At 40.7% G+C, this 26,992-nt stretch overlaps 1 protein-coding gene across 1 annotated transcript in view; it reads right to left on the reverse strand.

The window, feature by feature from the left end:
- Ranbp3l (RAN binding protein 3 like) overlaps positions 1 to 26,992 on the reverse strand; it is a 43,709-nt gene that overhangs the window by 2,242 nt on the left and 14,475 nt on the right. The window contains exons 2-14 of the mRNA XM_059276483.1: positions 19,831 to 19,889; positions 18,989 to 19,028; positions 18,480 to 18,557; positions 17,888 to 17,962; positions 15,466 to 15,537; positions 14,472 to 14,611; positions 12,712 to 12,812; positions 11,256 to 11,340; positions 6,622 to 6,724; positions 5,975 to 6,099; positions 4,490 to 4,610; positions 2,728 to 2,870; positions 207 to 387 (exon numbers count right to left, since the gene is read on the reverse strand). Coding sequence (XP_059132466.1) covers positions 207 to 387; positions 2,728 to 2,870; positions 4,490 to 4,610; positions 5,975 to 6,099; positions 6,622 to 6,724; positions 11,256 to 11,340; positions 12,712 to 12,812; positions 14,472 to 14,611; positions 15,466 to 15,537; positions 17,888 to 17,962; positions 18,480 to 18,557; positions 18,989 to 19,028; positions 19,831 to 19,889 — 1,323 coding nt within the window. The remainder of the gene's footprint in view (positions 1 to 206; positions 388 to 2,727; positions 2,871 to 4,489; positions 4,611 to 5,974; positions 6,100 to 6,621; positions 6,725 to 11,255; positions 11,341 to 12,711; positions 12,813 to 14,471; positions 14,612 to 15,465; positions 15,538 to 17,887; positions 17,963 to 18,479; positions 18,558 to 18,988; positions 19,029 to 19,830; positions 19,890 to 26,992) is intronic.

Raw genomic sequence — 26,992 nt, forward strand, 5'->3', positions numbered from 1 at the left:
TATAGGCAAATGACCTAAGGGTCATTTGGTCACAGGGAGGCCGACTTGAAGGCCCCTAATAGAAGACATTTCCAACCTACAAACAGCCAGGCTCCTACCACCACTCACTTAAAGCAACCATTTTTATGACCCAAAGGCCTATTCAATATTCTGGACTGTGATTGCGATACTGCTTTTAGGCTCCTGACCTAACAAGAATTATTTACCTGATCCATTTTTAGTGACTTGTGTGAAGTCATCCTCATCCTCGTCACAGCTGAACTGCTGGAGGACTGTGTCTGACAGGCTTTCAGCTGGGTCACCCTCAGCCTGCTTCCTGAGGCTCCGAAGGGCAACAAGACGGTGATGTATTGCTGCGTACAGATAGCCTATGTCTTTGGCACTAGCCTTTGTGAGAAAAGTTAAGTTGTTAAGACTATAAGTAATGGATAAGTGTAGCCATGTTTACCTCTTTCTCTCTCACTGTTTATAAAGGAAGGAATTATACTACATAAATCTGGAAAGTAAATAAATGCCAGTAGCCCAACATGTTCAAAAGTAAAGCTGATTCATTTTACACCAAATTGTATCCCAAAGTGAAGTTATAAGATCTCAATCCATACATTTTTAAATTAAGCAAATGCAACTTTGTAATTTAAGAATCCTGTTTGAAGTGAAACCGTTAAGATGATTCTTTACTACCTTCTGCTGTAGAACAGCATAGACCTAGAGGAAAGCACTCCTGCTTCTTCCCATCACTTTACTTATCTACCCTCCAACCCACACAGCTTTGTGGAGAAGCAAAGCTCCCAAGGAATCAGTGACATTTTCAGACATTGTACTTCTCAAAACGTCTCCAAGCTAAGTTTTGGTTGTCATTAAAATAAAAATGGTGGCAGCAGTAGCTGAATACCGGTATAACATTAGCTGTTGTGTTTGTGTTCATCTACATTAGCAAAACCAAGTAGTACACATATACTCATCCCTCTTCCCTTTACAAAAGAGAAACCTGTGACTGAGAAAAAGAAAGGGACATGTCTCCATTACAACAGTAAAGCACTCATTTATATTAAAAAATTAATGTTTTGCCGGGCGGTGGTGGCGCATGCCTTTAATCCCAGCACTTGGGAGGCAGAGGCAGGCGGATCTCTGTGAGTTCGAGGCCAGCCTGGTCTCCAAAGCGAGTTCCAGGAAAGGCGCAAAGCTACACAGAGAAAACCTGTCTCGAAAAAAAAAATTAATCTTTTGCCATCATTGTAGCTGTTTAATCTCAGCAGTTTTATAAAGTGTATTATTGTTGCCTTCATTTTGCATGTGAGTAAGTCAGTTTAATGAAAGCTAAGTGGTTTGGAGGTCATATAATTGTACAATGTGTCACATATGTATGGATATGTACACATTTAGCTTTTCCTGATTTTGTAATATTTACACATACATAATAAGGTATTTTGTGGATGTAGCCCAAATCTAACCAAAGAATGTATTTATGCTTCATCTATACATAGCCTATAGGAAATTTGTTTTACAATATTTTAGTGTGCCTGGGTGTTGGCTGGGACCCAATCACACAAAGTCAGATGTGAAAATTTCCATGTTGAAACTCAAAAAATGTTGGGGTTGGGAGCATTTTGGATTTCAAATTTTTAAATCCGGGATGCTTAACCTATTTGTGTGAGACTAAAATGTTGATAGTGATCACAACAGATGGTCTGTATTGTATTTCCTGTTGGTCTCTTGTGAATGTAACACAATTTAAAAGCTAGTGGGGTGGAGTATTATGTCCTTAAATGATAAAGAGGAGTTATCATCTTACTCTTAGGTTTTTGTTGTTGTTGTTGTTGTTTGTTTGGGTTTTTGTTGTTTTTTGTTTTTGCTTTTGTTTCTTTTTTTGTTTTTGTTTGTTTGTTTGTTTGTTTGTTTGTTTTGGTATTGCTTCGGATTGAACTTTTCCTAAAACTTTAATACCCAAAAGGTCAGTTACCCCTGACAAAGCACTTTAAGTTAATAAGATTTGGGAGTTTTGTCACATACCAATTTTTTTCTTTGTTATTTAGTAGAAGTCTATCCACTTATATTATTACCTACTCCGATATCATTTGTATACTCATATTTTTCCAAGTCCTCCAGGTCTCAGACTATGGAAAAACCCAGTTGGGGGTAGGAAGCTGGGGGTAGCGGGAAGAAGGCTTTGTTTGGGGCAGCTCTCTTGTAGCTGTGTCTTGTATTTGAGGTCAGGCATTCCTGCTGCAGGGAACAGCCTGACTGTGCTTCCATCCGTTTCCCTGGAGATTTTCTCATGTTCAGAATTGGAATTTGCTGTTGGACTGGTTGTAACATGCTGGCCCTGTGCTTTTCCATTCCTCGCTGGCTCCTTTGCTCTGCTCACAAAGCCTCCTCTATCTGGGTAACGGCGTTAAGTGGCAGGTTAAGATTCTGCTGACCTCCTAGGAGCCATTTTGACAATGTCATCACTGGGAACTCATAAGCTTATTGACATGATTGCAGTAGTAAAGGGAATGATAGATACTAACATCTGAATGTCTTAGAATGAGGATCACCTGATGCATATTGACTTTGGTGTCAGTTTAAATAGATGTTAGGCCACATTACACTGTCAGTAACCATAGCGAGCAGCTGATTTCTTTGCCAGTCAGGCAGATGATTATAGCAAAAATGAATTAGGAGTTACAAAAGGCTAATTATTGTATTAGTAGGCTGACCCCCTCATCACCGAAATCTGTAGCTTACCTGAATTAAAAATACCTTGATACCATTGCCTTCTAAGTCAGTCGCAGTGATTTGCAAGTTTTTGTGATTTGCTCTTTGAACCTTCATTTGAGTCCAGAGTCTGCTGTTGAGGACCAGCCTCAGATTGCCTTGGTTGTGCATGACTGTGATGAGAAGACAAGAAGTCAGTTAGCATTCACGATGCCTTAACCTGAGCAAAACATAAACATCTCTGAAGGAGAAGTTAATCCCGCGGTTGTTTTTCAAGCTGTGTTTTCTTTCACTAGCGAGTGGTCATTTAGCTAGATTATGACTCAGCTTTAAAATTGAGTCTTACGTTAAGAGAGAGTTGATCTAGTAACTTACTTTAGTTTCAGTGTTAGAATTCTATTTTTTTTTCTAGAATTTTTAAATGATTAAATTTAAAGGGCTTCTTTGAGGACCTGGTGACATGAAGATCATCTAAGAAATGTTTACAATGAAAAAAAAAACAATGTTTAAGTGTTCAGAATGTTGAATCAGATCAATTACAGCTCAGCCAATAGAGAGAACACTAAAAATCCATTAACAGTTCTGAAGAAAGATACTCATATGGGAAGATGATCCTGGAATACTATGTAAAAAAAGCCAGATCAGTATAGCACCGTGAGCCACAAACTGTACAGTCTACATAGCAGTGTACAGAGAATGGCATCCACAGAATGCATTGTTAACAAACTGTATCTAGAAAATAGATCCTGATACTATTGTATCTATTCTTTGCTTGATTTATTTGCTGCTTTCTGTAGTGAGCCCATATTACCCACATAATAACAACAGTAAAGGTGTTTGGAAATTTTGGTCTTAATTTTTTTTTCCTGGCGAACAGTAGAATTAAACCAGAACAGCCAATGCTGCCTTGGTGGCATTATTTAGCAACCTGTTTGTCCGTTACGAAGCTGAGAACCCTGTTCTTGGTCTTTTGATCTGAATTCTGTCCCTTTGCATTGTTTGAGCTTGACATTTGAAACTCAACAGATCCTCATACGCCCCAGATCTAGATCCTGTGTGTAGTTTCCTTCAAAACTTTGACTTCTCAGAACCATCTGGCAAGAGATTTCACCACACCAGGCCTCTGCCCTTGCTCAGGTGCAGTCTGGGTCCCTGAACAAAGTCCAGTGTGCCCTTTTGAATGCCAAACATCTGAAATCTTTCCCCAGCTTCTCATCACCCCCTTTGCTGCAGGACGCAATAGTTACACACTTGTCTCCTCAGAAACTGACCCTTCATCCCAGCTCCACACTGTGTTTGGATGCCAAGGATACGTGATGGGTCAGCTATTCCTTTTCCCAAAACTTTAAACGTTGCAAAGCTATTTGCTTTATACCCCTTCCGGTACTAATGACATCACTGTTCAGGTATGTGCTTAGCTTTGGCACAGCTGCTTTCCACACAGAATCTCATCAGATTTTCACAGTTGCTCAGAAACCCTTGAGTTATAGCATCTCAGTGAATTCTCACCAACACCGAAAAGGCCACAGACTACAGTTATTCACATGTTTGAATTCGTATAGTCAAGCCATTTCTTTGGGGTTGCTAGTCAGTGGTGGAGGGAAAATTGGAACCTGTGCTGTCTGATAGGAAGCTTACTTAAAATGGGAAGCCCCTAGACTATGTTAGAAGTATTGTTTTCCATCATCAGATTGATCGGTGTGTTTTATAATGCATCTACAGAAAGCGTGTGCATCTTCATGAGACATTGCACCCAGAGAAATCATGGCTTACTTTACAATATTGTCCTTACTTAGTCTTGACTGTAGTGTCCCACAGTCACTGCTTCCTATGTCATTCAGTCTCAGAGTTCCTCTGCCTCTTTCAGTCCAGGATTGTGTTATCTTGGTGAATACAAATATCTTGCAGTTGATCTAAATGACAGTTGTTTAAAATGTCAGATACATTAAAGTTTTTTCACATTGAATTCTTTCTTCTGCTCTAACACTATTATATCTGACTTGTCTTGTACTAGATTAATCTTTGTTAATGATGAATAAACTAGAACTTGAGATTTATTTAACTTTCAAGAACATGCAATCTCTGAATAGTTCAAACTGCAAAAAAAAAATATGAAAATAACAGCACAGAGTGAACTGAAAAGGGCCCCCAACCCTTGCTCTCCATTTTCCACGTCTGCAACAGGTGGCCACTAATAATAAAGAATGTATTTATTCCTTCAGAGATGTTTGTAGGTGTCCATACCAATACATACATGTTTTCATCATTTTCTGAAACTATAGGATACATGTATACTTGCTGCTTTATTACTTAATATCTCTCTATATGCCAACTTCTGCATTAAGTTTGATATTATTTTTGGCCACATAATGTTATTTGAAATAAATGAATCATGAATTTGCACGCTAAAATATTTCAAACACAGCACACAGACATGGAGAGTTGTGATATGATAACATGGGGTCGCTTGTGGTAATTTAAGGTTGCCAGTTATCAAATACTTCCATGCATAAGAAGTCGTCTGTACATTCAAATAAAAATGCAGTGCACCAGGGACTGACCCCTAGGAGTTACTTCAATTAGGCCAAAATTATGCCTTGAGATGCACTTATATAGAATAGAAGTATCCTTAGGTCATAGTGGAAATAAGGGGGAGTGGAGAGAGTATGGGAGAAGATGGAGGAGAGCAAAGGGGGATTGGTGCCTTTAAACAGTGAGGTTACAGATCGTACCTGACCCCACTCAGCCCCAAATCAGATACAGCACGCACCTGTAGTTCTTGATTTATGCAAAAGTCTACACTTTAATAAACAATAACAAAAAAGCTTTTTGTCTTAACCTGAAAGCAAATCACCTTTCAGTATTAGAGCTGATCATAGTAATGGCACTGCTTGTGAGAACAGACATGAGAAGTGTCAAATGGAAGTCTGAAGTTACTTGAAGACAGAATCCTAGTCTGTTTATACAAGACCCACAACTCGGGAAGCTAAAGCAAGAAGATCCTAAACTTGGATTCATTGCCTCTTTCTTCTTGGAGAACTAGAATGAGTGGTTGTAAACCTACACACACACACACACACACACACACACACACACACAATTTAAGAAGATAACACTACCTTAGTTTAACAGTGAGGTTTTACAAGCCTCAAACAGTTTTTCTTCAAGCAACTTAGTCTTCCTGAAATTCTATTTCTAGCTATTTCTGAAGATGTCTCTGCTGATGTTGGCTTTAGTCTATAATATTTTTAGTCTACATAATACATAGCATACAAACCTTTAGCACATTATGTTCCGTTTCTTCTCCTGTTATGACATCAATTTTCTTGAGCAAGCATTTTTGTGATGGTTTGGAAGAAAAAGCAGCAGCTGATTCAATTAGGGATACAGTTTTAATAGAGTCTGTCCCAAAGAGAAAGCAGGAAGAAAAAATAGGTAAGACCTTGTTTCCTCTGCCATGAAGGTTGTGTGCTAACCTTGCTAATACGTCTTTGTACCTTATATTTCAAAGTCAAACTGTTTGAGTAGGTTAAAAACCACCTAAATCACTCTTCAATAATTTTAAACTCTGTATTAAAACCTAATTATATGTTTTACTCCTTGCCAAAACAATTTAAATACTGGGTTGTAGGCTTTTAAAATTATCGGGATATTAAGTAAATGTCATTAAAAATAGGAGAACAGGGGCTGGAAAGATAGCTCAGTGGTTAAGAGCACTGGCTGCCATTCCAGAGGGCCCAGCTTCAGTTCCCAGCACCTGCACGATCGTTGCTCATTCCCAGAGGATCCGATGTCCTCTTCTGACCTTTTTAGGCATGAGACACACATATGGTCCGCTGACATACTTATATGCAAAGCAGCCATACACATACAAACAATAGGAGTCGGTGAAGTTAGATGGTTTACAAGTGAAACGATTCTTACTTGGATCTGAAGCGGCAGTAGGAAATTTCAGAACAGATTTGAATGTTTTTTCCTTGGCATATGAATGGTTTTGAAGTGGAGGCTGCGTGAGCCTTTGAGTGCCCTAAGTGGGAGAAAATGTACATTGTTTAATCTTATGCCTAGATATTTGCAATAAGCCAAAAACCAAAAGATTTTCTTTTTCAACATAGCACACAAGAAAGAGCTACTGTGCCGGGCGGTGGTGGCGCACGCCTTTAATTCCAGCATTCGGGAGGCAGAGCCAGGCGGATCTCTGTGAGTTCGAAGCCAGCCTGGGCTACCAAGTGAGTTCCAGGTAAGGCACAAAGCTACACAGAGAAACCCTGTCTCAAAAAACCAAAAAAAAAAAAAAAAAAAAAAAGAAAGAGCTACTGTGTTTTTGTTTCAGGCTCCTCTGCGATCGACAGAGAACTGGGCTACAGTCAGGAAGCGTTGGTTCTAACCTCAAACACCAGAGCTCACTTATCCCAGCCTGTCCAGATGGGTCTGGTTTTAAAGAAATAAGAAAAGCTGGAGTAGCAGGGAAGCAGGTGCCTGTGGCTGTGTGCCCCACCAGACTGACCAAAGGGCCGTTCTCTTCGCTTTAGGTGTTTTTCAGTGATCCCAGAGATTCGCTATTGCTGTCTACTTCCCAGGAAAAGAAAACTCTGCTAGATATCTCAGAGAACAGAAGGAATCCTAATGTGTCCTCCGACATTACTGTTTGCCAGCTGCCATTGTGTGTGTGTGTGTGTGTGTGTGTGTGTGTGTGTATAGCATGTGCATGCCAAGACATGTGTGCAAAGGTTAGAGAGCAATTTGCTAGAATCCATTTTCTTCTTCCCCCACGTGGTCCCTCAGATCAAACTCAGGTCACCAGGCTTGGTGGCAGGTGCCTTTACCGCTGAGCCATCTCTAGCCCCCCAACAGTCACTTCCAAGGCTCTGCAGATCTAATGCCATAAAAGCCTGTATGGAAAAGATTAACAACTGTGCTACTTGCAGCTGTGTGTGTACCCCCTTGCAGAGCAGTGAACGTGGAACAGTGCCTTTGTGAACTTGAGAGTCTGCGTGTCATTTAGTGGGAAATCAGTGTAGTCCCTGAAACCAGGCAAAGACGAATCATTTTCAGTTTAAGAAAATAGAAACACCAGCTCAGAAAGATTAGTGACTCATTCTAAAAGCTCAAGTTGGGAATGCACTTTGACCCCTGTATCACAAGGCCATGGGTTCACAGATTAATTAGAGGAAAAGCACAAACTATCTGGATTGTTCCAGGATCCTTGGGACATCCTCTCTGAGAGAAATGGGAAGCTCCAGTCCTTTCATAAGCCACATCAAAAATGTCCGGGTGTTATATTGACAAGTGCTCTCTCACACCAAACCTCCGTGGTCCTGACTGTAGTTTGTTCTCACAGGTTTCTCTCTGTCTCCCTTACTACACTGTAAGCCTCTCTAGAGCACTGTCTGCTTTAGCTTTGCATAACTACTTAGGTGGATTCCAAACCTAGCTGTACATTAGGATGACTTGACCCTTGACCTCACCCATAGCATTTCTGACCTAATGATACAAGATCTTATTTAAAGGCCCCCCGGAAGGGGAGCTGGGGGATGGCTCAGTGGGTAAAGATGGTTATTGTACAAACTTCAGAACAAATACCCAGCACACACATAAAGCTAAGTATGGCCACATGGCCATATAACCCCAGCACTGGGAGTCAGAGGCAGGTAGAGACAGGAACTCGGCAGCCAGCCTCGTCCAATAAGCGCAGGGTCAGCGAGACCCAGTCTCACGGGAATAAATTGGAGAGTAGTAAGAAAGTGACCTCCAAATGTACATGCATGGCATGTGCATACACATGCATACACACCTGACACACAGAACACACACGCACACACACACACACACACACACACACAGAGAGAGAGAGAGAGAGAGAGAGAGAGAGAGAGAGAGAGAGAGAGGAACAACTTTCCTCTTACTTAACATAAACATACAAGCTAATAGGACTCATTATGGCATCTTACACATATATTGTCTTTTGCCCCTTTACTCTCCTTCATCCCTCCTGCTCCCCTCCTGCTGGCCCCCTTCCTTCTCCCAAATAGTGCTCCCTCTGCTTTCATGTCATATTTTTAAAACGTCTACATTCTGTCCACTTATTGTGTAGAAATCAAACCAAATGTGCCTAAAATTACTTTAGGCAACTAAGAGTGAAAACTATCACTTAAACTGAAGGATAAACTATGTAAGCAACAAGGTCATCAGTATGTGAACTCAAGACCTCATGTATCACAGGAATGTGGTACATGGTTGGTAAAGTGCATGTTAAAGGTCATCTTGTGAATATGGAAAGCATCTTAATTGTGCCTGGCATTCTACAGAGCCCATGACTACCCGAGTGTCAAACTTAGGAAAAGGAAAAAAAAAAAACTTGCCTAAATGTATTGCACAGGCTTTTCCCTGGAACTTGCTTGGTGCACTCTAGTTCTGATCCAAAGATGTGGATCACTATCTCCGCTATTGGTGGAGTTGCCCATAGTTTTGTTTTGTTTTTTTACAGTCTGAGATGGTCTCACTGTTTCGTGCTCGCTGGCCTCGAACTGTCTGCCTTTCTACCTCAGCCCCTCAGTGCTAGAATGAGAGGCCTGGACCCACACGCCAGGTGGACCTGGACTTCTTGGCAGTGACAGAAGGGTACTTTAAGCTAAAAAGCAACAGAGCTACCCTTAGAATTAAGGACAGTCCTGAGGGCAAGATCAAAAAAAAAAAATGTGTCTACAACAAGCAAGATCAAAAAAAAAAAAAAAAAAACTGACTCAAGAGAGCTCTAAAAATATTGAAATCAACTAGCTTTGAGAATTTTTTCTTTTCATTTTTATTAGCATGTGCTAATTGTACAAAATAATGCATTTCGTTGTGGCATTTTCTCTCTCTCTCTCTCTCTCTCTCTCTCTCTCTCTCTCTCTGTGTGTGTGTGTGTGTGTGTGTGTGTGTGTGTGTGTGTGTATTGTGCATGCGTGGTATATGGGCACATGTGAGTATGCAGGTGTGTTCATCCATGGTGCGCAGAGGCCAGAGGAGGATGTCATTGGCATCTTCCTCTATGGCTCTCTGCCTTCTTCCCTGGAAGCAGGGTCGTTCACTAACCCAGAAGCCTGCCATTTTAGCTAAGCTGGTTTTTACAGGGGTGCTGCAGATTCCAACACAGATTCCTGCACATGCACAGCAAGCGCTCATACCCACTGACCCACCTCTTCCCAGCCCCTCGCTGTGACATTGTGACATTTTCATACATATTCATTGTGTTCTTTGATCATAAAAATCTCTGCCACTTCATTGACCTGCCTCATGTAACAGGTAGCCAAACCCTAAGACAATCCCCTCATGCCAAGTTCAGATATCACTCTAGTTTAAGCAAAGGCTGGAAAACCCTGTGAATCATGGCAATATGCGGGCACGCCAAGGCTTTCACTTTGCTCTACTGTCCCTTGCTTTATGGTAATGCTGCCTTAGAAATCAAAGTTCTGGGCAAGGCCCAGCAGCAGCAGCAGCAGCAGGGGAATTAAACATAAATGGCAGAATAGCAGTTGGGAGTTTTCACCTGTTTCCTAGACAAGTAAAGCACCTGAATTTTTCTCATAAAATGCAAATGATTATAATAATGTTTTTCAAAATAAAGGTTTGGCTGTGGTTAATAAGAGCATGTTGATTTATTATTTTCAACAGGGTGACATTTGTTCAGTGGGGCAGTCACTGAGAAGTTGCCCTTGATCCAGTAAATAACCTCCCACTCATGCTCAGGCAAAATACTCATTCAGTAGGGCACACAGAAAAGGAAGACATGAACGTAGGATGGGAACTTGTTGAGAACAGCGCCAGCAGGAAAGGGAGGAAGATGAGAGAGAGAGAGAGAGAGAGAGAGAGAGAGAGAGAGAGAGAGAGAGAGAGAGAGTGAGAGAGTGTCTGGGTGTGTGTCTGGGTGTGTGTCTGTGTGTAAATGACAAAAACTCACAACTATATATAACTGTCAAACAATTTTTAAAAATTAAAGAAAAATACTGCTGGAAACACTGGATTAAAATATTACTAATTGAACTTATCATCTAACAGCTGCATGTTCCTGAAAGTTCAATGAGTAATTTAGGCTTAACACAAGGCAAAGAACTGTTTGACACTTCACATTGGTAATAATGAAATGATTGTACAGTTTGCTTCCTCTCTGGCGGTGGTTCTCAACCTGTGGGTTGCAACCCCTTGGGGATTAAATGACCCTTTCACAGGCGTCATCTAAGACCATTTGAAAACACAGGTATTTACATTACAATTCATAACAGTAACAAAATCACAATTATGAAGTAGCAACAAAATAGTTTTATGGCTGGGGGTCCCCACAACATGAGGGAGTGTATTAAAGGGTCGCAGCATTAGGAAGGCTGAGAACCGCTACCCTATGGGCTTCACATCAATTGTTCAAACAGCTGGGACATACTTCCCAGAAGCCTTTTGTAGTTAAAGAAAGAAATTGTGTCTTTTAACCCAGACTAGGAAGTATTCTTGAACTGAACACTAATTAATTTGCCTTGAGAAATGTGAAAGGACAGTTCCTCCAAGATAATTTACCAAAATCTTACCAAAACTCTTTCTACCATGTTTTCTCCAAAAACAAAGTCCGAAGTGCAGCTTTTGAAAGAACACTTGTCTTCCTTTGGTTGGCACCTATGAAACAAAAATGAGTGTTTGGTATTTTTAATGTGTGGGCAAAGCCACTTTAAGCCTTAGCAGGCAAAATAAACAGGTGGTTCAAACATAAATATACTGCTTCATTCATATGAAATGAATGAGAAGTGAAGGAAAAACGTGAGATAAAGACTTCCAGGGGTAATATTCAGAATATTGTTGCTTACTGTTATGACGTCGGAGTTGGCCTGTGTGGATGACCTCATGCCATTTACTCTGTGGGCTGCATGACCAGCTGGAGGGCTGCCCAGCCCTTATCATGTTGCATTCCAGCAATCCCTAACCGTTATTCCTTGTCCTAAGTGGCCAATGATGCTTTGAACAATCCAAGATCTTCAGGGCGTCTTATCAATTGTACTTGAATGTGCATTGTCTTGACTCTTGTACTCCAAGAAATTTGATTTTTATATTGAAATGTTTTGCATGATGAGAAAATCAAACATGCAGCCCCTTGTTTGTAGGCAGATGCACTGAAGGTCCTCAGCACATCCCCATGAACTCATAGTACTTGACCTGGATGAGGCTACTCGTGTGAGTCAATGCTTGTCCACAACCAGATAAAACATTCCTTCTCAGATAAAACATTCCTTCATCACCGGTAATACTAAGTCACTAACTTTTCACTTAACAGATGCATGATGCTTTCCTTTATCTAAACAATCAATGCCAACTAATCATAGATGGCACCAAAACTGATTAGAAAGAAAGAGGGGGAAAGGACATAAACCAAAAGGAAGGAAGATCAATAGCAAGAAAACTTGTACCTGAAGCTTACTCATATCTTTTTGAAATATTGCATCTCTATGACATAAGGAAGGTAATCCAATGTGATTATGACAGTGAAGTAGCTGAGGTATTCTAAAGAGCTTTCTAAACTAACATTCTTATAAGATGTGCTTTCAAATGAAAATCTTGTCAATTTATTCATACAATACCAGAAAATTACAGGGTATGAATAGTTAAAATGGTCAAAGAAAACAAAAATGAAAAGGAACCATTTTGGTTTTCTCATTAGGCTGAACATCCTGAATTAGAAAATCGGAGGTACAAAATTTTCCTAAATCTGAAACATTTTGAGCACTGATATAAAATCATGAATAGGAAATTCCTGGCCTCATAGTCAAAATCATTAAAAATATTGTATATAGTTACATTCAGATTATATACTCAAGGTGTATGTAAATCTGTGTACATGAGTTTTATGTTTATATTTTAGTCCCATCCCAAAGATATTAATTACAGTATATGTATTCAGATATTACAAAACTCTAAAAAAAAAAAAAAAACTAATCTGAAACACCTCTAGTCCCAAACACTTTGGAGAAGGAACACACAGGCTGAATATTTTACCCTGATGTTGCCTCTGAGACTTGTAGGTCAGTAGACAGCTGGGCTGAACTTCTGGCATTTGATAAATTTTCACTTAGCAAACTAGAGTTCGCCTCAGATACCTGAAAAAAGGAGAAGAAATTCATCTGAAGGGTTGTTAGACTTGCTCTGTCTAGAAACATCAGACAGAAACCAGTTCTAGTCCCACATGTTAAAAGCTTCCTGTGTTCAGGCATGCCCCCAGCCCTTCATATGCCTCCTCTCACGTGATCTTCACGGCTCAGTGCACTCTTGACTCCTGCTGCCCACAGTTTTTACAAATGAGCCGACCGACAGAAAGAACTTGGAGAACTCACCCACGTCACACAACCAAATGGAAGTAACATTAAGTACAAGTCTTTGATTCCAGAGACAGCGGGCATATTTCATTATACTACTCACAAACTTGGTGCCTTTTGTAAATTTTACCTACTTTATCCATTTGGGCTTAATGATTACTTCTGGATTAGTGGGGGGCTTTTCAGGACTGTTCAGTCCCTGGGAGTACCCTAAGAGTTTCACTACCATATCCATATCTGGCCTCCAAATGCACATACATGCATCTACAAACCCAGATGAGATTTATAAAAGTCATGACAAGGAAGAAATGTAACTATAACTACATGTTATAGTTATATATAATAATGGTATAACATATAACAAAAATTTGGTCTATACTTACACACCATTCTAAAATGGTGTATAACATTTCAAAACTTAGTCAACTTTTCCTTACAAAATTTAAGGCTTATTTAACACCATTCTTCCCAACATTCCTAAATAGATAAAAGTAATTACTAGATTGTATTTAGTTAAAACTTTTAGTAGTATATCATTCTAAATTTAAGAATATGTTTTATCCTATAAACCCCTTATCATCTGCCATGCATAATTGATTAAATTATTATTAAAATTCACAGTGGGTCTCACCAAAATCATATAAAGAAGAAGGTTTGGAAGCATAACAATTTTGGACAATGCTGACCAAATTCGGCTTCATTTTTTTCCTGGTAAGGGGAGTGTTGGGTGCCTTGTTTGGATAAGCACAGGTAGCTGCAGGGCAAGACGACTTCCGTTCTGATTCTTTTCCCTTAATCAAAATGGCTGATATATTTCACTTCCATGTGTTACTGTCATTGTGTTCGGCGAAAACCAAACCAAACCAGTTAAACAGGCTCAAGACTTTGAAAACAAATGGCTAATGGAATAACTCAAATTCCAGACGCCTAAATTGTGCCCCATTCCTCCAGAGTGTCACAGCCATAGAACATTCCGGAACCCCACGTCTGCATGCCCCAACAAAAGAGGATCGCCTTAGGAAAGCCTTGCAGTGAGTGATTCCGACCCTTCAGTGTTCAGAAGAGAGAATTCTTATCTGTCTCTGGAGGCCGCTAAGCTCCCCTCCTCCACCCACGGTTATTCTGTGTATGGAATCTTTGCTGCTGTTATCCGTGAAGATGTGGCAAAGCCTCACTATGATGTTGGACAGCTGGGGATGCAGAACCCCCTACTCCATCTTTTGACTAGAGGTTCTGGCCCCTGCTCATCTCACTGCTTTCCCGAGTTTCCTACAGCCAGCAGTCTGGAATTCCTACTATGCTCACGAGTTCCCACTGCCTGCTGCACAGCCTTCCCACTTGGGAGTGACAACAACCACATCATCTGGATCAGGGAACACTCTCCAATTTAATACGATCATGAAGAACGGTCCAATGTCGCTCCTACCAAAGGGAATTTCTTACCTTGTGCTTGGTATTTTCCTTAATTTTGCAAGATTTCGAAGCACCATGCCCAGATGTTTTGCTTATGTTTTCGCAGCTTTGAACTTGAGGGGGCTGCAGAATAGCAGGTCTTAAAACATGCTCTGAAGGTCTCACAGGACCTTTAAAGAACAGAATGAAAAGATCAATACCTTTTGGTGAAATCCTCCTTTGTCCCTATTTTTAGTATGATGCTTTTTAAAAAAAAAAAAAAAATCACAAATAAGTTTTTGGAGACTAGTCAAAGTCAATGTAGCCCATGAATTGCCTGCGACTCAGTTCTTACCAAACTTTTGCCAAATAAGTGTTTCTTTTGATCATATGACTTGTCTAATCAAATATTTTTATCCTCTATGTTTTGTCACTCTGCCCTACCTACATACACCCAACCCCCCCCCCACACACACACACACGTGGAGGGAGAGAGAGATTAAAATATGCAGGGTAAACAAAACTTATGGACTTCAGCCAATAGGGTTCTGAGTCTGCCTACTTTTCTCAATTATTTAGAAAAGCTTGACATTTTCTTTGTTTCTTTCTGTCTCTTTTCTAAGAATGCCTCCCTTGACACTTCAGGCTTACACCGATATTCTGAGATTCCTTACTCTTTCGCCAAAGTTTCCCTCCTTGCTATGGGGCTACTTATCAACCTGATCTCCGTAGCAACCTCCATGACATGGCTGTGCCAACCTCCATGACATGGCTGTGCCAACCTCAGTGGCATGGCTGTGCCAACCTCCATGGCATGGCTGTGCCAACCTCCATGGCATGGCTGTGCCAACCTCAGTGGCATGGCTTTTATCCCTTCTATTCATCAGGCAGCTGCTGGGGTCTTATATCTTGCCTGCCCAGTGTTTTTCTTCTAAACTCTAACACAATTTCCCTTGTGCCTCAAATACATTAAATAAATAAACAAACAAACAAATTAATAGTGAGGGGTAGAATTTTGGGGGTTCTTGAAACTGAAGAGTCATACCTTGCTCTACACTGTTCATGTCAATATTCCTCTGCACCAGGCTTGATGTCATAAAAACATTGTTTTTCCTCACTATAAGAAAAAAAAAACATTAAAAAAAAAACTTTAAAGTCTGTGAAATATTTTACATATTTGTTCTGTTCTGAGATCACCAGTAGATGTCGCTATTGGTACTAATACCACTAGAAAGGGCTCATTGGAGGGCTGGCCCTGATAAAAATGTGATTGCCAGGTGAGTTTTGCTACCTACTTCTGCTCAATTCTCAAAAATCTAAAATTAGGCCTTTTATAGAAGAGGTAATCTTATTTATAATCATTAAATAGATTAGTGCCATTAGAAAATTTGCAAATTACAAACCTGCAGTGAGAATGAGTCCTGTGTGCTTATGAATACCTCTCAAAGGATGCTCTAACACTATCAACAACGTCTTCACGTCCTCTTTTAGTGATACTTCAGAGAGAATTAAAGATGGCAGCTATGCTGATTAGGTTTGTTTGGTTGGTTGGTTTTGGTTTTTGTCAACTTGACACAAGCTAGAGCCACTTTGAAAGAGTGATTAACAATGGAGAAAATACCTGCTTATGATAGGCCTTTAGGCCAGTCTGCAGGGACATTTTCTTGACTAATGACTGGTGTGGAAAGGTCCAGCACACTATGAGCAGTGCCGCCCCTGGAGCAAGTGGTCTTGGCCGTTGAAGAAGCCAGCTGAGCATGCCAAAGAGAGTGAGCCAGGAAGCAGCCTTCCTCTGAGGTCTCTGCTTGAGTTCCTGCCTCCAGGTTCCTGCTTGCAGTCCTGCGCTGACTTCTCTTCTATAAGTTGTAAGGTGCAATAAACCCTCCCCTCTCCTAAGCTGTTTTTTTTTTTTCCTCAGTGTTGTGTCACAATAACAAAAACCAAACTATGACAACAATGATGCTAGATTGTTTTCCTCTAGGTGTGTTGCTGGGTAGGATTGGTCATGGCTGCAACATAGGATTCTGTACTTTTTAAAAGGAGGGTATTGCCTTTGTACTGCAGTGGCCCGCATCTGACTAATGGAGATGGCAAGGGACTAGAAAGGCTCCTTTAAGGTGTTCTTCAGCACATCATCTCATGGTGTTGGAATGGAACTGCTGCTCTAACCAAAGCTGGATTTGGTAGTCTGCGTTATCTTTATTACTGGAAACAAATAACAAATGGACCACATACACTGTGCTACTTTTCTCATTGCCAAAACCATTTATGACTCTGCACAGCATAAAGTAGGAGTGCTGCTTACTGAGTGTCCTCCGCCTTGTCTGTCCTTTGTGTGTCGGATTTTAAAAAATGAAGTCGTTATATAGATCAAATAAAGCTGTCCCTTTGCTTTACACAAAAACAGTGAAGCAGAATGCTTTGCCTCTGGGACTAGCTCCCTCCCCATTTCTCTTATATAGCTTGCCATGGGGGTTCAGAGAGTCTACTGAATGGAGACACATCTCTTCTGTGACTGAGAAGTGTCTGATACACTGTTGCAGTCATGATTGTAATTACTGTTATTAATGTTGATTAATTGTTTGAAAACTCTGCAGTTTGGGGGCAGAGGACAATCAAAAGGAAATAAGGATAGATAGATAGATAGATAGATAGATAGATAGATAGATAGATAGATGATGGACGGACGGACGGACGGACGGACAGATAGATAAACAGAATTTCATAGTGATAAACACTGGAAAATCCAGTTGATTGTTCAGTACAAATAAAAATACCCAGGAATATAAGTCATTGTTTAATGTGAAGGTAGTGCCAACCATTTCATTGTGATAGACATTTCATCACAATAAAATCATTTTACTTGGCAAAGCATCATGATTTTTGAGAAAAGAAAAATAATATTTTAATTAGTGAAATCTCTCACAGAACCATACTCTAAGTGTTAGAATATTACTCGAAAGTATGGTTGTATTTTGAGTACTATATAAGCGATATATGTAAACAATACTAAATTTTTTAAAAAAGCAAGCTCTTTTTACTTTGTAGATCTACCTTCCATAAAGAATTGCCTATGGCACAAAGGCTATAAAACCTATAATGAAGAGCATTCCTGAAGTCCTTTGATATAGAAACAAGGCAAACTAAATTCTCAACTGACTCAGCATACAGTACATCACAGAATTCTTCTTTAAATATAGGCATCCGTTTATTTCATATACGAAGTCCTAAAACATTCCAAGCTCAAACTTTTTGCCAAAAAAAAAAAAAGATGCATCCACCGTCTGGATTTGTAAGGTTAGTATTCTTCAGATAGCCCTCTGGCATACGTGGCTACGACTTCTCTCTGCTTTGTTGCTCACACTATTAGCATCTTATGATGTCTGAGAAAGAAAACTCATCGTTGATAAGAATGATTTTTGAGACATCAGAGTGTCAGGATTGAGGGTCTAGGAGTCCATCCTTACCTGGTCCAGAGGGTGGGAAGGTTGGGACATCGGTGAATGATGAGGACCTCAGGCGCCTCTGGGACAAAGCTGCCACTGAAAGCAGATTGCAGATGCAGGTCAGTAAGAAGTGTGTCTTTCATCTAGTTTGCCTAGGATTCTGTTGTTTGGAGAAAAAATTAGATCTCCAATTCAAACAAAACGATTTTTTAAATTTTTATCAATCGAAACAAAGACAACCTCTCATGCTCATAAGTTAACTTTATTTCCACTCAACTCAGTAAATATTTCTTGAATACTGACCTGTATTAGACATTCTTTTAGGTATACAAAAAATGCCACTTGTGAATTCATAGTGGGTGGAGATATGTGTACATAAATTGCTGCTTTACAAAGCCCAAAGGCAGTAAAACCCATTAGGCAGAGCAGTACTGGGGTACGCTGGAGTGCACATGGGCAAACTATGTCCTCAGTTGGCTCAGATATAGCGTAAGATGAATTTCTTCTTAAAGTGCCGGCATGTTCTTATTTCATAGGTGCTTACTTTTAAATGGCTAATTTGAAAACTGCTTAGTAATTTCACATGTAGAATAACAGTCAAAATTATACCTACCTCCTGGAGCCTGAGAATCTGTAGTATGAAGCGTAACAGATGAAGACCTTATCCGCTTTCTGGAGAAACCACTGAATTCTGAAAGAAATTCAACAGGAACGGTAATGTTGTGTTTACGGTAACACACAGTAGAACTGACCCCTTTGTGTATGTAAGTTATCATTTCACAACGTGATGACTTGTGGAGCCCAGCATTAAATATTAGGGGTCCTAAGGTGATTATAAACCTACAGACATATTAACATGGAACAGATAGAAATGAGGCTTCTGCAGGGAGTTGTATACACGTTCTGAAGTTCTCCTTAGAGTCACAGAGGCTATTCGCTCATGTCCCTGTTCTCAGTTATCTGCCTGTCATCTTTCAAACCAATCCATGTGCACACGTAAACACAAGGAAAACCATTAGTTTTACAGGGTCGGTGCCACAGGCCCAAATGCTATGCTTTACTTATTTTCTCTGTATAAAGATTGGGGTTTGGGGTTTGGTAACACAGAACGTAATCCATTACCATGCTCTGCTGATTCATCCAGCCTGTCTTCTGCAGGTCTCTGAAAAGACAAAAAACTGCCAGTGAAAGCTGAGTAGTTGCCGTTTTTACACCAATTTTCCACCCTGCCTCTGTATAAGAGAATTTCAGGAGCCAGAGCTCTTCAGCTCACAAGGATAAAGTGACACACCACAGTTTCGCCAAGAACATGTCAACAGAGAAGTCTAGCCCAGTGGTTATAGATGTCAGTGACTATAGAATCATTTCTGAAAATTCATTGAAAATGTAGAACTTTTTTTGAGGCACCTGCTCTCATGATTCTGAAGTGGTTGATCTGGTGTAAGAATCTGCTCTTTGAACAATGGAGTAAAGTTAGTTTACTTTGTGATCAGTTCATTAATGACTGGATGTAAGAATGAATTATCACAACCATAATAAGGTAGTGGGTGGGTGCTGCTGATCCTCCCAAGCCCTATGGTTCCAGGATGATGCTTCAACATCAAATGGACTCTATAAGCCCTTTCAGACTAATATTGCATGCTGGAGTGTTTAGACCCAGTTTTAGGCTCTTTCAATAGCAGGGACCTAAGGAGATCCTCAACCTTCTTAATCTTTTTCTATTTCTTTTTGTTTGTTTGTTTTTTAAGTCATCTTTTAAAAGTCACTACAAATAAGCGTATTATTTTAGGTAAACCACTTTACCCACAACTTAGAGATTTCAACCAAACTGATGTCTCCGAGTCTCAACTCCATGAGCATTCAGCTGGTGGAGAAGGACAAGATAAAATCATGCAGCTACCATCTCTTAGTCTAACCACCTCCTTAAAGTATTATTTGTCAAAACCAGAATAGTTTGATCTTACCTTGAAAGTGTGTTCTCCTTTCTCAAAAACAAATATTGGTTGAGCAATGACATATTTTTCTGCAAAAGAAAGGAAGTTCAAGAAATCAAAGCATACTGCTATCTCTAATGCCCCTACAAATACTTGAAGGTTTTTTTTTTTCATTTTCCTTGCTGTGATGATTTGAATGGTAATAGCCCCCAAAAGACGCATATATTTGAATATTTGGTCCCCAGTTGGTGGAAATGTTTGGGAAGGATTAGGAGGTATATCCTTGTTAGAAGAGATGTGTCACAGGAAGTGGGCTTTGAGGTTTCAAAAGCCCATGCCAACCCACTGTCTCTCTTTCTCTGCCTGCTAATCAAGATATGAGCTCTCAACTACTGCTCCAGAGTGATGCTTGTCTCTCTGCTGCCATCCTTCCCACCATGATGACCATGTACTAACCCTCTGAAACTGAAAGCAAGTCTCCAACTAAGTATCTGACACAACATCAATGTCCATCCTAAAACTCATAGCTGGCCTTGCAAACTGTCTTAGTCAGTGTTCTGTTGCTGTGAAGAGATCATGACCACTGCAACTCTTATAAAGGAAAGCTTTGAATTGGGGCTTAATTACAGTTTCAGAGGTTTAGTCCATTATCGTCATGGCGGGAAGCATGGTGGCATGGAGGCAGACATGGTGCTGGAGAGGTACCGTAGAGTTCTACACCTGGATCAGCAGACAGCAGGAAGAGACACTGAGCCTGGCTTGGGCCTTTGAAACCTCAAAACCCACCCCCCAGTGATACGTTTCCTCCAACAAAGCCACACCTGATCCTTTCAAATAGCACATTCCCTGGTGACCAAGCATTCAAGTCTATGAGCCTGTGAGGACCATTCTCATTCAAACCACTATACTAACTGATGACAATACATTTAATGAGCCTAAGTCAAACAGCAGTTCAAGCAATCTCCTTTTAGCACTCATTATCAACATACTGTCAGTGCTCTGGTGAACTAATTTGCATCCCTAAGCCTAATAATAAAGCTCCAGTTGAAGAATTTTGAGAAACTATCACACAGTCACACTGTGTAAACATCAACAAAGGAATTCCCTTCCCCATGATCGCATCCTGTGAAAGAGTGTCTAACGCTCCACCTCACTCACTTCCGCTTCCACGCTACTGAGATCCACTGTTCCGTTCTTGTACACGATTTTCCTGCTATCTTCCCTGAGAACCAAATGACTCCCCTCCGTGAGGAGAGGTCTCTGCAACACTGGCATTCTTGTAATATGAAACTTCTGTTAATCCTTTGCTCTTTTATAAAATAAACTCCCTGTCCAGAAATTGCATTATATTTGAGCTGTAAGATTCCTTAGTGACTGAAAAGAAACAGTTTCAGATAATGTACTGTGGATACAAATTACAAATTAGGATAATAAATGGCACTCTTATGAAGTAGCCTTATGGCAGTCATCATTAAAACAGTGTGACTTCATGCCGGGCGGTGGTGGCACATGCCTTTCATCCCAGCACTCGGGAGGCAGGGCCAGCCTGGTCTACAGAGCAAGATCCAAAACAGGCACCAAAACTACACAGAGAAACCCTGTCTTGAAAAAACAAACAAACAAACAAACAAACAAACAAAACAGTGTGACTTCCTCTAGTCCTATATGAACAATACATTGACATCCCCCTCTATCAAAACATACAACTGAAACATGCAAAATAATCTTCAATGGTAGCATTAAGGAGTTTACTACAAAGTGCTTATAGCTTGGAGGACATATTATAAAGTGAGATGGTCACGTTATTTGTTAATTCAGCAAACACTGAGTATCATTTTTTTTGGCTAGGTGCTAGAGATCGATGAGCATGTTAAAGCTGCATTAGTGTTGGTACAGTCGCCTTCTCTCCGTGACACTGCCTAGCACATGGATTATCACACGGTCTTCACACTTTGTTCCATCTAGGTTCCTCCCCAGTCTACGCAATTGTCTTTTTCTCAAGAATGGACTCTAAGCATTTCTCAGCTCAATGGGTCTGGAGTGGGATGACCCAGGAGGAGAATTGGAAAATAAAACAAAGCCCTTAAAATTTTATTTTAAAAAATCTAGTGTTTTCTCTCTGATAAAGTCATGAATGAGCCCATTTAATCTCCTGAGATGGATTGCAAGGTGATGATGCACAAGACATTTTCAAGACTCTGGGCTTATGGTGAGGCAGGGCATCAAGACGGAAATGGCAAAGCCGATTCCTTCATCTCATGTTCTGGGACCAAAAGAAACGGAAATCACATACCCGGAGTCCTACCACCCCATAAGGAACAAACCCCACCACCTAAGTTCATCCACTAGATCCTACCTATAAGGTTTCTACCACCTCCTCCTAGCGGTGCTTCCTTAGGGACCAAGTTTCTAACCTATTGGCAATAGGAAATAACCAGGATCCAAACCATAGCATTGGTGTACATCCAGTTGTGCAGGTCTGCCAGCAGTAATTATGCTCTAAATGGATGCTATGCATAGTCTACACCACGCCAAGGAAAACATGCATAAAACAGCATCCTTTTTAAACTTTGTTGATTGACATACACACATACTCTTCTACTTCCTTTGGAAATCAGAACACACAGCAATGGAGAGTTTCAAGCAGTTGGGCAGTGGCATGAGATTTTGGAAGCTAGGAAACAGAAAGATAGGTGGGTACCTGATTTAGCAGACCAGCAAAGCTCAACTGAAAGTTCAGGATAGCAGTGGGGATGCGGAAAGCAATCTCGTGCACCATTGCCCCCAGGAACACCACGGTTCAAATACCGATAGGACTGAGAGCTTCTACAAGAAGAGATGAAATGGGGCTCGAGACAGGGAGATCTTGTGTATATTGGCAGCAGAGTAACCCAGCTGTCCTACTCCTAGCCTATCAGAAGTCCGAGATCTTCACCTTTATCCGGGACACCCATCCAACTCCCACGGCAAGAGCTCAGCTCGGTGTCATGTGTATATGGGGTGACTCTGTTTTCCAGGATCTTCAAGTACCATGGCAGTGTTTACAACAAATACACAACCTTCCCATGATTTTGATGCATACCACAATTTCCCTATTCCAAAAAATTAGGGTGAATTATAAGTTTTTGCCTCTACTTTCTTTTTCCATATATTTAGTTGACACCCAATGTGTTGAATACACCTATCTCCACTAGAAGTGGCTGGAGATTTTGTTGATGTCGTCTTAGAGGAAGGGATTAGAAAGGTTCCACTGAACTAAAAGGAGGGTCTTGAAGGCAGAGAAGAGACCAAGAGTGCAGCAGCTTTAGCCTGAGTCTGAGAGCCTAGAGACCATCAGGTTTCTGCCGCTTGGCTCACCACCTGGAAACAGCCTTCTGCTCATCGCAACCTGGTAAGTTGAGGGAATGCAGAAATTGAATTCTTTGTACTAGCCAGAACCAAGATACCCTAGCCAGGGCTGGAAAGCCATGTCCACCCAAGCCTTGCAGGAAAGAGGGTGGCAGCAACCTCTCTGCAGAGGGCCAGCCCTGCCAAATGGGTCACTTCTAATTGCCACCAGGACTGGAAGTCTCCCCTTGGACTGCAGCCCTGACAGGCTCTGTGTGTCCCTCTCCCTTTCTTTCTGGATCTTCCATGTGTCTGTGTCACATTTTCTTCCCTAATTTTTTTCTCTTCAGGCATTCTTTGTTCTCTAAAGCTTTCCTTTGTGCCCCCATCCTTTTCTGTCACTGTCAAAGTCAGAAGATAGTCCAAGGCCTGTTGTCATGTTTTTGTTTTTTAAATTCTCTCTCTCTCTCTCTCTCTCTCTCTCTCTCTCTCTCTCTCTCTCTCTCTCTCTCTCTCTTTCCCCCCATATATATGTGTGTGTGTATGTGTGTGTGTGCGTCTTTCTGTGGTGTGTGTGTATGACTGTTTGTGTCTGTCTCTGTGCCTCTCTGTCTATCTCTCTTTCTCCCTCTTCATATATCTCAGAGGCTTGCCTTTAACTACTAATCCTCCTGCCTCTACCTTCTGGGAGCTGGGATAACAGGCATGCACCACCACCTGGCTGTGTGAGTGTGTGTGTATTTGTGTGTGTAAAGGTTGTTATGAGGATTGAAGCAAGTCCTGCCTGCAGGGACAGCTTTTTCTTCAAAACGCTGTTTTGAAACAAAGCAGAATTTCTGTGTCTACCATCCATCTCTCTATCCTTGGTTCTCCCTGTATGTACAGTTCTCCTTACACACCCAGGCATGACCTCTCTCTCTCTCTCTCTCTCTCTCTCTCTCTCTGTGTGTGTGTGTGTGTGTGTGTGTGTGTGTGTGAACATGTAGCAACACACCAGGCTACAAGTTGCATAGAAAACACTCATTAAAACTTAGGTCCCCCCTGACCCGGGTCCTAAGCTGTCAGCAGTGGACACACCACTTTGTGGTAGCTCTGGTGGAAGTAGGTCACTTCTCAAAATGGCATTTTCTCTTCACTCACTCCCTTATTCTTATCCTGAGTTTTCTTCTACCTTCTCCTCCACCCTTCAGCCCCTCTTTTAAAACAGTTTAATATCAGTATGGTCCTGAATTCAGGCTGTGGCCAGAAGAAGCCTTAAAAATTCTTGCTCCTCAAAAATGTAGTCCTTGGGCTGATGGGTCCAGTGGGTAACTTGCAGCTCAAGGTCAGAGTTTGTGTCCTGAGGACTTATTTACAGCCAGTAATCCCAGCACTCCTGTGACAAGATGGGAGACAGAGACAAGAGACTCTTCTGAAGTTTGTGGGCCAGCTAACATGCTGTTTGTGGCACCGGACAACAAAAGACCCTGGTGGGAGGCTTGTCCTCTGACCTCCATGTGCACACACATGCATAGTATACTCTACAGATGCATCATATACACGTGCACACACACACACACACACACACACACACACACACACACACACACACAAGTGTGGTTGAGATAAACCAGCAGCATTGACCTGAGTTTGTTAGAGATTCAAACTGTTGAGTTAAAACCTACACTTTACACCCTTTCTTGGTGAGTTAGTCATTCAAGAAGTCTTGAAGAACACCAGATTCCGGTCAACCAATGTCAAATTCATAAAGATAGCAGTAGAGACTCTTGAAGTTAGTGAGTAACTCTGTGGGATATACTGAGAATGTTGGCAATTAGTGAGGAAATGATGCTATTCAAACCATATACTCTGATTGGTTATGATTCAATGTGAATTCATAGACCATGCTAATCAATTTAAAAGAAGTCTCTATATTACAGATATTGGAATGTCACTATTGATATTGAAGCTAGTCATTCATATTTGCATGAAATCCTTTGTGATGTAGAAATTTGTTTGCTCTTTTAAAAATATGTCTGGAATCTGTCCATTTTTCATGAAAAAAACTTAGATGTCATTACATGAGATTATTAAACATTAATTAAAATGTTCATTTCTACACAATTAGCCTGGAAGCAGGCATTTCACCAAAATCATTTGTCACAGTTCTGAGTCTTCAAAAGGAGTTTGAATCATTTGAAGTCTCAAGTGTGAAAAAATGATCACATTTTTAGGAAAAGTAGACAATCATAGCAAGTGACCTCAGTTACTTACATGGACCCCCAGAAAGTGTTGGGCTGTTTGTTTGTTAAAGAAAGAACAAAATAAACTCCAGAGCTTTATTAAAATCTCCTGAGGATGTTCTGAGAAAGACAAAACATAGCCCCAGAATATAGAGTTGGTGCCAACTCACACTGACATTCTGTAATATTTCTAGCCACACAAGGGGGGGACTCTGTGAAATGCACACAGAGTTAAATAAGCAGCAAATTGTCTGTGGTAATACTTAAGAACATGCCTCTATAGATGAAGATGGTGGGACCACAGCATCTCATGTTGTTATGTACTATGACAGTTCACGCTCATGAAGATGGGGGACCACAGCATTTGATGTCATTATTTACTATGACAGTTCACTCTCATGAAGATGATGGGACCACAGCATCTGATGTCATTATTTACTATGAGAGTCACTCTCATGAAGATGGGGGACCACAACATCTCATGTCGTTATGTACTATGACAGTGCACTCTCATTTCCATGTTATGAGATGCTTTGCTCTGGCTTGAAAGCAGAAAACAAGACCCCAGAGTGAATCAGGCAGTCTGCACAGCGGGTCTTCAGCCCGACTCACAAAGCACTAGCTCAATGAGTAGGCCCGCCCACAGTGGCTTCAGGCTAACCATCCCTGCTGAAGTTATGAGCAATTTGTGTATTGTAAATATCAGCTGATTGGAAGACATACAGAAATATTCTAAAAAGAGGGGGAAAACCCTTTCTCCTGTCTGCCTAATTCTGCAACTTTCAACACTACTTTCCATTTTTATTGGAAAAGGTGTTGTCACTTGCCAACTGTAGAAAATTTAACAATTCTCAAGAAAGCAAAGAACACCGTTTCTCTTCTTGTGACTACTAAGTCATTTTTGAAAAAAGAATCATTTTACGGAAGGAAACTGTATAGGAAGACAGGAGAACTCTCAGTCATATTGAATACAAGCAACACCACCCAAAGCCAGCCTGGCTCAGTATACCCCAACTTGTTTACTCCTCCTGCTGACAGCCTTCAAGGGATCCATCCCTGTAAGTTCCAGAGACCTTCAGTCCTTTCCTCATGGAATTGTATTTTGGTCAAGACACAGACAGAGGCCAATTTCAAAAAAACAGCAGCACAGTGCTGTGGATATCACTCTGTATAAATAAACACTGATTGGCCAATAGCCAGACAGGAAGTGTAGGCGGGACTAACAGAGAGGAGAATTGAGGAAACAGGAAGGGAAGGGAGAGACGGCCTAGAGCTGCCGCCAGGACAAGGAAGACGTAAGGTACTTATACTTATCTTATCTTATACTTATTTTTTAGGTGCCTGTTTGTATCCTAATGAGAGGCAAAAGTAAGATTTGAATGGGAAGGGGAGGATCTGGGAGGAACTGGGGGAGGGGAAACCATAATCAGAATATATTGTATTTTGTATTAAAAAAATCTGTTTTCAATCAAAAATACAAAAGCAAAAGAGCCAGCAATGAATCAATGGAAAGGAAAAAGTATCCTCATTTCTTTAGTTTACTTCCTAATGCTTTTTAAAAAAAAATTTATTTTCAGAAAACAAATTTGATTTTTTATGGATATTACAACACACTGCACTGCATGTTTCAATGTCAAGAGACT

Source organism: Peromyscus eremicus, chromosome 11 (genome assembly GCF_949786415.1).
Source record: "Peromyscus eremicus chromosome 11, PerEre_H2_v1, whole genome shotgun sequence".
Lineage (NCBI taxonomy): Eukaryota > Metazoa > Chordata > Mammalia > Rodentia > Cricetidae > Peromyscus > Peromyscus eremicus.